Below are 11,642 nucleotides of genomic sequence, written 5' to 3'. Positions count from 1 at the left end.
GTGCAGTCAGTCTTGAATGATGGCATTATTTTGTGTTTTATCACGTTTTATATACTGGATTTTGTAATGTATTGTTTAATTGGAGAGGACCACTTTATACATTATCACTCACTGTCACATCTGTACTTCCAGTAAACCACCAGCAGGTGTCGGTGTCGCTGTGTGGACACTTGGACAAGGTGCATGCGTGGTGTCAGATGTGATGGATTCAGAATAACATGGAGTATGATGAAACATTTTAATTTAGAGTTTAGCTTCATATTTTAGGACAGCATAAAAACAGGTCAATGGGTCCTCGTCACTGTCACCGGGGCCTCTCAGGGGGGGGGGGTTTAACCCTCAGGCAGCAGCAGCAGCCTTGTGTTCCTGTCTTCAAACACCGTCAGTGCAGAGGGGAGGAACATTTGATAATTACCGGATTATCACAGATTATCACCGGACAGAGCAGCAGCGGCGGACCGGTGAGTGAACACGGTAAACACCGACACTTTGTGCACACATTTAGCGTCGATTCTGAGTCCTGCAAGCAATCCTACTGCACAAAACGGGTCTGCAGACACACTATGCACAGCTGCAGACAGTCTTCAAAAACTCATTTATATTGCATTATCCTCTATTACTGTCTCTAATGTCTCTCTAACGATAACAGTCCAAACCAAACAGCTGCAGAATCAGTAGTGAGTTTATGGCTGTTTTATCTCACTTTATGGGGGCAGTTTCATTGATATTCCTGCAGGGATCCTCTCTGTTTGGCTGTGACTGAATACTATATATTACATAATCTGCATTTGTAAAAAGAAAATGCACTATATATATGTAATAGCATGGTTAAACTCACAAGTCAGACATGGTTTGTTAAAGGTCATGCAGAAAACTTGTAATTGTCACAAACGAGCTAAAAGTACAAGACATACTAGTACATTTACTCAAGTACTGCATGTGTACTTTACTTCAGTAGTTGGGTCATTCTACAGAAAAGGTGGAAGTGCTGTCACTTACTTTTGCAGACACCAAAATACATGACGTTGACCTAATACTCACATTCATTATATATGTTGAATAAATAGAGATTGTCTTTGCAATGGTACTAAATAAAAAATGGTTTTATACGTAAGTTGCAATTTATTTAAAATGTCAAGTTCAAGGAACTGCCTTGTCACTTTGATCATACATGGAAGTGGAGCCTATAGTTTTAATTTAAAAGATTTTTTTTCAATAAATAAATCTAATTTATATTTACATAACATTACAAGCATTAAATATAGGCTAACACTGAAATGGTAAAAGACAACGCAAATTATTATTAATAATATCAAATAAATGTCAGTCACCCAAAATTACGTCATTGGTGTTACTGCTACACAAAACGCTTTTATTTTGAAATAATGTACTGTCTCTGAAGTGCCTCCTGTAACAATAGATCATTTGAGGCAGTGGACAAAGACATAAGGAAAGTCAGATACTTCTTACTTCGTTTGTTAAAGGTGTCATTTTATCTTCCAATTTTACATGTGTCTTTCAAGTCTGTCATTAGTGTTACTCATTGCATAGCCCTAGGGGTGAACATTTGAATGGGAAAATGTATTGTATTGACTGAAGCCATATTTGGTCTGACAGGTCTGACACATTGCAGCCATTTTGTTAAAATGGTAGTGTTTTCTCCAAATTGTCACTGGTGTTACTCTTCTTCCTGGTAACACGTAACACCAGTGACATTCCTATACAAATAAGCTTTGTATAAAGTACAAAAATAATAAAAAATATTTTAAGCTCTACTTGTTGTGGATTCATCAAGTTAAGAGTTAGTTATTGCTATTTAACAGGTTTTAGATGTTTTTAGAAGGAATATATTTCAGCAGATTTGTATCACCCAGATTCCACCTTTTCTGTAGAATGACCCAGTTCTGTTTTCTGCTACTTTAAAGGCTACTTCTACCTCCTTCATATTAATACAAAATGCTATCAACCAATTTAATATAGTTTATAATGTAATTATCCAGTAGTATACATTAATAAATGCAGCTCTACTTAGTCCAGCGGCAAGATTTTATTGATGAACATCATGCATTAATATTTATGGACAAATTCTGCATAAAAAGTACTTTTCTTAAAGTATATTTTGATGCTTAAACTTTTGCACTTTTACATTTTTGTGAATGCAATACTTATACTTGTAGTTTTTTCCGCTGTGGTTTTACTGCTTTTAGTCAAATATCACATCTGTTGAGAGTAAGATAAGCATGAAGTGTGAAGTTTAGATGTTTTGATGAGTGAGGAATGTCTGTAGTCAGCAAAATGTTAAACCAAACCTGGAGATCAGAGAGAGAGGGGGGGTCTGACTTATATAAGCGTGGTGGGGGTTCATAAGAAATGTGAGTGTGCAATAAGTGTGTATTTAGTGAATGAGCATGTGTGTGTTATCAGCGCAGTGATACAGAGGATATAACTCACCTCACTCTCCTCCTGTGACTGCAGATTATCTCTCTCAGCAGCTCTTCTTCTCTCTTCACCATGGCTGAGACTCAGGGGAAATTCGACTTTGCCATCGACCGGGGGGGCACCTTCACCGATGTGTTTGCCCGTCTGCCCGATGGGAGCGAGAGAGTCCTGAAGCTGCTGTCCCGGGACCCCCAGAACTACAAAGACGCCCCAACAGAGGGGATCCGCAGGGTCCTGGAGGAGGTAACGTGACAGGACATTATTCATACCATAAGCAAGCATTTACTAGTTAATATTCCATTTGTACAAAGAGTTTTGGAGAATTACCGAACACTCAAAGACCAATGTAGCTGTCTTAACTTGTAGCTCCTTAAATGTTCCTTTTGATTCTCTGGAATCCTCATTAAATGTGACCTAAGATTTTCATTGTCATAACTACACTATGCACAAATGCCAATAAAGCCTTGACTCTAAATGTTAATTATGGTCTCAATTTGAACACTATGGCATGAGTCTGGTTCAAGTTCCATAGCTCACCTCTTCGGAAGCCATTTTTATCAATATGTAAAGCTGTTTTAATTGCAAAAACAAAGAGAATTTATTTTTTAGCTAGCAATTGTTTTAATAATAAAAGATAATTCAGTATAACACATCAGAAACTAGTGAAAAATGCCCATGTCAAGTACAAGGTGACGTCTTTAAATGTTTCATGTTGTCAGGGCAAAACCCAGATACATCTACTTTTACATGATAGTATTTGTGTGCAGATTTTCCCTGTTTTCTGACATTGCATGAAAATGACTGCGATTCGGGCGCCAAACTAATCAATTAGTTGAAATTAGTTCAAGCATAGGAAAATGTTATTAACTTTGGGAGTGTAAAGCAGGAGCTGAAAGCACCCATGCACAATAGATGTATGTGTTTACAAAGGCATACAATGTGACCCTGACTGTGGTCATGTGGTGGATGAATGAATCCAGATCCATGTAGCTTGTATAGTATTGCTCATTAAATCAACACAAAATCAAAAACCACGTGAACCATGATATATTTGTGTACAGGAAACGGGGCGGATGTTCCCCCGCGAGCAGCCGGTGGACACCTCTCTGATTGGCTGGATCCGGATGGGCACCACGGTGGCGACCAACGCTCTGCTGGAGAGAGAGGGGGAGCGCACGGCTCTGATGGTCACACAGGGCTTCAAAGACCTGCTGCACATCGGCACTCAGGCCAGACCCAAGCTGTTCGATCTGGTGTGTAATGCTTGATGTTCTTAACACATGAATATTTATACGAAAAGGTTTCAAACTAAATTGTAAAGTCATGAGTCCCCTGAGCAAAGACACTTAAAAGGCCTTAGCACTGTTGTTTTGTCCCTTTTCGTTGTTTTAAGCTTGTTGTCGTTTTTCATCACTTTCTGGTCATTGTGTCTCTTTGTGACCATCTTGTGTTCTAAGTGGTCATTTTGTCTCTCACTGTAGTCCGTTTGCATATTTTTTGGTTTTGTGTTTCATTATTAGTGTCTATGCTCTCATTACTTCCCTCCTTGTGGTCTTTATGCGTCATATGTGTTGTTTGTGCCTCTTTTCATCATAATTGTGATCATTATGCATCTTTTTTGTGGTTTTATGACTCTTTTAGTCATTTTAAGACTTTGTGGACATTTTGCATCTCTATGATAAGTGTCTTGACATTTTGCAGGTGATTTCAAGGTTTGGGCCTCTGGGTCTGTGCCTAGTCGGCCCATGTATCTTCCATATGTAAAGCGAGTCCAGACATGCTTATACAACATGCTAACTGAAAAGGCCACAGGTGAATTACTTGTATTCTAAATAGACGGCGTATCCGACCACAGTTCCTAAATCATCATCATGATGTTTTTTGGAATGTGTTGTTCATGAATATCCTGGGTACAGGTCCCTGTATCATACAAGGTTTAGACATTATTTTACGTAACAGAACACGGGGCAGTTTTTTGGAGTTTGTCCCCTGACCAGTTGTACCATTAATGGTTTAAATGGTCACTTATCTATGGAGCTAATGCAGAACAGTTATGCATGTTGAAATATGGCCTTATCCTTATCTGTAGGGCTCTGACATGAGCTGTTGGTCAAACTTTCCTCAAGAACCGGCTTTTAATTGACTTCGTGGTGTGTGTGTGTGGGTGTGTGTGTGTGTGTGTGTGTGTGTGTGTGGGTGTGTGGTGTGTGTGTGTGTGTGTGTGTGTGTGTGGTGTGTGTGTGTGTGGGTGTGTGTGTGTGTGTGTGTGTGTGGTGTGTGTGTGTGTGTGTGTGTGTGTGTGTGTGTGTGTGTGTGTGTGTGTGGTGTGTGTGTGTGTGTGTGTGTGTGTGTGTGTGTGTGTGTGTGTGTGTGTGTGTGTGTGTGTAGGAGGTGGCAGTTCCTGATGTGCTGTATGAAGAAGTCATAGAAGTGGCCGAGCGGGTTGTTCTCGTGCAAGATGGCTGCCAGCTGCCCAGGAAAGACCCCAAGCGTATTGTCACAGGTGTGAAACTCAAACCATTGTACCACCAATACACTTCACATTATGTCAGTCGTGACTTCAGTGGTGGTAGGAATACATTATATGTATTGTAAGTGTAGGAAAGTCAGCTCATACACACACACACACACACACACACACACACACACACACACACACACACACACACACACACACACACACACACACACACACACACACACACACACACACACACACACACACCCCTGGATACTTACTGACTGTCATTTCTTCACATACCAACTTATGTGTATTTACAAAAACTTTCCAAACAACTATTTTCTATGGCATACTCATATTTATTCCTAGAATTTAAAAACGGCATATAAAATATTCCTATTAATTCTTTATTATGTCTTTATGAAACTGTCTTATTTATACATTATCTATAGTGTATTTATTTTTTCTACACGGCTGTTTGTAATGTGTATACTGCCTTATACAGATGTATAGATTTATATCATACTAAATATCCCTCTGCACTTCTGGTTAGAAGCTCACTGCTTGTGCAAGGACAATAGGTTGAATGTAATCTAAATCAATCTTCTGTCACATACATGATGGCATTGTTTGATAGCATCATTTTGAATTGCCCTGCTGTGTTGTGTGTGTGTATGTGTGTGTGTGTGTGTGTGTGTGTGTGTGTGTGTGTGTGTGTGTGTGTGGTGTGTGTGTGTGTGTGTGTGTGTGTTGTGTGTGTGTGTGTGTGTGTGTGTGTGTTTTTCCCTCAGGCAGCACAGGAGACTCTCTGGAGGTGTGGAGGGAGCTGGATCTGGATCTGGTGGAGAAGGACCTGAAGGGGGTTTTGTCCCGGGGGATCACCAGCCTTGCTGTCCTCCTGCTGCACTCCTACACGTCAGTACATCTTGTCCTTCTACCTTTTAAGGATTGTCCCCGCCCATCTCTCCTTCTCTTATGCCAGTTTCACACCAGCGCTTTTTCAGCTCCGGCTCGGAGCTGGAGCCTGAAAAGGCGCCGGTTTTTCCTGTTCACACCGCAGCGGCGCCGGCTCTTAGCTCCGGAATCCGGTTAACTTCCAGCTCCAAAAAATTGTCGGTCTAGAGCAGTGGTTCTCAAACTTTTCTGTCAGGCCCCCCCTTTGGAGAAAAAAAAAGTCGGAGGCCCCCCCAACACAAATAGTCAGGCTCCGTGGCGGGCGCCAGAGATTTATTTGTGGGGGTGCTGTGGGGTAGCTTGACGTTTCATAGAGGGTGCTCAAACATTTAGGGGTTTCCCATTAATGTACCGGGCGCTACAGTGGAACTTTCTACTGCAACAATCCCCACGTACATACACAGTGTACCCACAACTGTTACAATGAAGGCCGATAATCAGCTCACGGCATATAGGTGTAGCAGGGGTAAAGTGCTATTTTTATATGGTGGGTGTGTGGACCTCACATAGGGGGGTCCGGGGGCAAGCTCCCCGGGAAGATTTTTAAATATTGAAGTTAAAAGCATCAATCTGGTGCACTTTGAGAGCAAAATGAAGAGATCTATGGATACATCTCTCAACACCCATATGAAACAGAACTGTAAACAGATTTACTTTTTCTTTATGGATATTTTACAAATCACCCTTTTAAACTGTATTCTTGTTTTACTGTCATATAGTATTTCATACCTGTTTTTAATTTATTCTCTTGTTTTTTTATAACTATAATGATCATATAAATGTGTGCCTCGGAAATAATTGTTTACATTAATGGTGACCAAAACGTTTGAGACCCACTGAGATAACACTGAGAGTCCTTTAGCTCACTGAGTCTCTCAGTCTGACAGGAGAGGACTCTCCTCCACTTTGTTGTTGAAAAAACTCCTTATATCCGTTAGCTAGCTCGCTAGCACCAGAGCTAACAAGAATAATCTCCGGTACCGGTGCGCTCTCTCTCGCTCGCGCACGCACACAAAATGGCTCGTTCCACACACCACAGAGCCGAGCTTAATGAAACACAGAGACCCAGACGTAATAGTACTGTATCATATATTTTCAATCAATACTTTTTCAAAATAAGTTTTTTTTTTTTTTTAATCTTTTTTTTTTTTTAAGAACCATTGTCCCCCTGGTCCTCTTTGCGCCCCCCCCCTGTCATGCCCCTGCGCCCCCCTGGGGGGGGCGCGCCCCCCACTTTGAGAACCACTGGTCTAGAGGCAAGAGCTTCGGAGCTAAGAGGTGGCGTCGCTTACGTCTCTCTTACGTCGAGGCGTGCAGGAAACTAAACCCATCTCCCCTGAACATGGGTCGACTGTCATGTCTGCCTACAAGCAGTAGTGCTTATAAACACACTTTATAAAGTCAGGCAACACTAACCAGGCTTCGTGTGATTCTGTTTATTTGTACCTTACTTTGACCATCCGGTCATTGTTATTGATCATTGAGGAGAGGCAGACGTGTTGTTTTGTGTATTATAGCACTATCGGATGGAATCAATACATGGGCTGCACAGGTTTTCGTGTCCGACTATCACAAGTAGAATCATAATAAAAATACGCCGGTAACATGTGCCTGTAGAAAACGGTTTATGCCACAATAGGATAGCAATAGCAAGTAGTCAGTTTAGCTTCGGTTGCTATGCTAACATCACCCATTTTATACCAGATACACTTTCATAACAGCATTGTGATACCAAACAGCGTCAATTCAGACTGACACACATTCACTTAGGCTAAGGGGAACTGGGGATATGTATCAGCTGCTTGTGTGAGTCGGACAGTGAATACTTTAGAGCTGCAGTGTGAGCTAACCGGGAGCTAACGGAGGAGAATAAACTCCCGTGGAAGAGCAGCCAACACTGCAGCGGTCGGTAAATGCTGCAGAAACACATTAATAAACAATGAACCACGGCGAGAAAGCATAAGGTTGGAGAAGTCGTTATTCAATTTATTCTGGCTTCGTGTGATTAAAAGCAACACGATCATCGACCCGACGCAGTTCCCCCGTCGTTGTTGTTGGTGAGCGCCGTAATGCCGTTGGGGAGCAAAATCAGCGATGTAAACGGTGGACGTCATGACGCAGCAGCGGCAGCACCAGTCGGGTGCTGGGCGGTGTGAACAGAGCGGGAGCAAGAAAAGGGAAACCGGAGCTGAACCAGAAAAGCTCTAGCTCGGAGCTAGAAAGGAAAAGCGCTGGTGTGAAAGCCGCATTATAGAAGTCATTTGTCTGTTCTCCCTGTCATTGTACACTGGTGAACAGCTCCCACCCTCTTTGTGGGGATAGTGGTATGTATGTCAGAGGTGTCGGGTGTCTGATAGCCTCACTGTTACTGTATGGGTCCCCATGAGCTGCACTGGGGGAAAGTTCATGTTTAACTTTAAGAGGTGCATCTATTTCCCAATTTTTGAAAGTCTAAACCTGCCGTTTCCAACTTTTCTTTCCTTCTCAGAACTATACATTCCATATAAACATTTAGTATTTCTTTAGCTTACATTTTCTGCTAAATTGCCAAAGCTACAGGACATTCTCTCAAACAAATCTCAAAATAAAAGTTCTCCAAGTAACTGGAAATTAAAAACGTGCATTATATTAAAGTGTATCCCACTTTATCGAACATGTTTTAATTTACTGGAAAGAAGCGGATGCAACAGATCTATAGAACAACACACCTAATACAATTTACATCAAAACTCGCACACCAAGGACATGATGTTATATAATACTAGTGTGAGATCAATAACTGTATATATTCCCATGTTCTCCTTGAATCCATTCACACTTCTACCTCTAAGTGGTCAAAGACTTGCCCAACTTGCTTTCACATATCTCAACTTTAAAAGATAAGGCAGACTTTAGAGGAGCGGTTTTAATTACATAAGATTTTTATGTTTGCTTTACATTCCTGCCTCGCCTCATTCCTCTGCCTCTCTCCTTCAGATGGTCGGATCATGAGAAAGCCGTCGGGGCTCTGGCTCTCCGTCTGGGATTCTCTCAGGTGTCTCTGTCGAGCCAGGTGATGCCCATGTGCGGGCGGTGCCTCGCGGATACACCGTCTGCGCAGATGCATACCTCACTCCCAAAATACATCAGTATTTAAAGGGGCTTCACCTCTGGGTTCAAGGGGGGCCTCAAGGTGTGTTTTCCACTAGACCCACTTAAAGGTCACCTATTATGCAAAATCCACTTGTCCATGCCTCTTCTACTTAAACACGTGTCCCCTCTGTGTGAAGAGACTCTGAAAGTTTCAGGAAAAAAAAACTCACTTTTTGTCCTGATCCATTTCTATAAAAAGAAAAATTAGCTGATCAGATTTTGGCCACTTTATGATGTCATAACGATGTTTTTGTCTTGTGTAACCATTAGCCAATCAGCAACCAAGGTAACCCCCCCCCCCCCTTATCACCTGAATCTCCTCCTAGAGCACCATTGAGTGGCGTGGGGAGGGGCTCCTTATTTTCATCTAAAGTAACAGACAGAGAATCAGCACTTTGGAAACAGGGCTGAAACAGAGGGGATTATGGGTAATGCTGCAATGATCTGTTTGGGTGTTTTCAGCCAATCAGAGACAGGTTCTGTATATATCTGAGACCTATAATATATTGATGAAAAACAGTATAATAGGCGACCTTTAAGACTTCATATATGTTTTGATATTAGATTTTCCTTTTCCTATTAGCAATCATTTGAATACGACTCTGCTAGGTCACACCAGGCAGCAGTGACGTCCATTTTAATCTGCAGGTGGCGCTTCTGTTTTTGAAGTTTAGACATGTTTTTGATATGCTGAGCTTCATCCAAACAACATATGATCTCCTCCATCTCTACTGTCCCTCTGTCCTCAGGATGTGGACGTCCTATTCATGCAGTCGGACGGCGGGCTGACTCCCATGGATCAGTTCTGCGGGTCGCGGGCCGTCCTCTCCGGCCCCGCGGGGGGGGGTGGTGGGATACGCCATCACTTCATACAACCAGATGGAGAAGAAACCTGTGATTGGGCTTTGACATGGGAGGTGAGTAGGGGCAATGCTGCATATTAAGAACAGTGGAGCTGCAGAGAAGCGGAGGAGGAATAGGAATAGGGAATATTGTTAGTGTACATTTATTGCAAGGCAAACACACTATGTGAGGAACTTCCTGCTGTTGTTTGTAGTTTTAAACGCCTTTAAACATTGCTATTACATGTGACCTGTTTTATTATCCTGTGCATAGATTATTTACAGATTAAAGAAAATGGGAATAAACGGGAGGGATGCTAAGTGTTAGCTTTCCATACTACTTGTCTTCCTGATTTCTTCCATCTTATTTCACTCTCCAGGAACATCCACAGATTGTAAGTCGCTACGCGGGTCAGTAGTGAACACGTGTTTGAAGCAACGACTGCCGGGGTCACCCTGCAGGCCCCGCAGCTGGACATCAACACTGTAGCTGCAGGAGGAGGGTCCCCGCCTCTTCTTCAGGTCGGTCACTAGATCTGAACAACAGGAAAATGACAACTGTGAGGAAGGGGGAGAGCAGATTTATGATAGGCTTGTGGGAATAGAGGCGAAAGTGATAGGTTGTTTAGCTGTCGATCACTGATTGAGAGGAGAGAGAGTAGTAAAACTGGGAATATGTGAAGAATGACTAAAGACGGTCTTCCTTGTTGAACTTGCGCTAAGCTTCATTTCAATCAGGAGAGACAGTGTTGATGTAACGATATATATGTATTGCCGGGAATACACAGATGCACGTAATGGTGTTTGGCTATTAGACCCCGCTGTGCTTAAACCTGGGGGTCGACTTCAAATCTGATTGTATAAAGTGCTAGGATAAAATTACCTCAGTTCTTACTAAAAACAAAGTGGCACAGGTATGAAAGACTGTAGGCCCTTTTGTCCAAAGTACTTAAGCTTTACGTTACTTGTTAGATGCTTTTATCCAAAGCGACTCACATACTCAATACTGTGGGCAATCCCCACAGGAGCAATTTGGGGTGAAGTGTCTCAGGGACACAACGACATACTGACTGCAGTGGGGTTTGAACCTGTGACCCCCTGATCCGAACACCAAGGCTCTATCCACTGCGCCACATGCCTATCACACATTCACGATACTCTTTCTTCCTCTCTGCATCCAGTTGAATATGGATTCAGGAAAGATAGATCAACATCTATGGCACTAATGGAATTAAGTGAGGAAATAGCAAACTGCATGGACAATAAAAAAACAAGCAGTGGGGTGTAGAGGAAACTTCTGTGTAGCTATGCAGTGGGAGTCACCGACTCAGGAAGGAGACACGGTAGGAGCAGTAGCTTTGATGTCAAACACATGATGGTTTATTTGGAGTTAACGGCCGGAGGATTCACATCACAAGTCCAAGAGTCAGAGGTTCTGACTTCACGGTAGAGTTGCCACGTCAATTCTGAAGAACTCTACCCCAGACCCATGTATTTAGCTAGTTCAGAGAGCATCATCAACATGCTGCATAACAAGATAGAATGATAACACCTCTATCAGCTGACGCCAACAGGCAGGAACATGGAGACAAAACACTGAGAGCACAGCAGCCAAGGTTACAGGTGCCTGTGCTCAGTCAGGACAGTTTGAACTGATACACTGGGTCAAAGTTATGGGCCTTGGAAAATATTCCACAACAGTGGGAATATTTATAGACTTACAAAAAGCATTTGACACCATAGATCACAATATTTTACTGATAAAACTGGAACGGTATGGCATCAGAGGGGTGGGAATTAAACTGGGTGAGAGA

General features: G+C 42.3%; 1 protein-coding gene across 1 annotated transcript in view; it reads left to right on the top strand.

The window, feature by feature from the left end:
* The first annotated feature begins 343 nt into the window (after positions 1–343).
* oplah (5-oxoprolinase, ATP-hydrolysing) overlaps positions 344–11,642 on the top strand; it is a 28,502-nt gene continuing 17,203 nt past the window's right edge. The window contains 15 exon segments of the mRNA XM_034200071.1: positions 344–461; positions 2,476–2,682; positions 3,501–3,692; positions 4,828–4,942; positions 5,692–5,815; positions 8,831–8,916; positions 8,919–8,989; positions 8,991–9,026; positions 9,736–9,825; positions 9,827–9,886; positions 9,888–9,903; positions 10,209–10,222; positions 10,224–10,244; positions 10,246–10,335; positions 10,337–10,350. Coding sequence (XP_034055962.1) covers positions 2,512–2,682; positions 3,501–3,692; positions 4,828–4,942; positions 5,692–5,815; positions 8,831–8,916; positions 8,919–8,989; positions 8,991–9,026; positions 9,736–9,825; positions 9,827–9,886; positions 9,888–9,903; positions 10,209–10,222; positions 10,224–10,244; positions 10,246–10,335; positions 10,337–10,350 — 1,100 coding nt within the window. The 5' untranslated portion in view covers positions 344–461; positions 2,476–2,511.

This window comes from Gymnodraco acuticeps, unplaced genomic scaffold (genome assembly GCF_902827175.1).
Source record: "Gymnodraco acuticeps unplaced genomic scaffold, fGymAcu1.1, whole genome shotgun sequence".
In the NCBI taxonomy this organism is placed as follows: Eukaryota; Metazoa; Chordata; class Actinopteri; order Perciformes; family Bathydraconidae; genus Gymnodraco; species Gymnodraco acuticeps.
The sequence above is the reverse complement of the archived record's forward strand: the minus strand, read 5'-3'. Positions and strand labels throughout refer to the sequence as shown.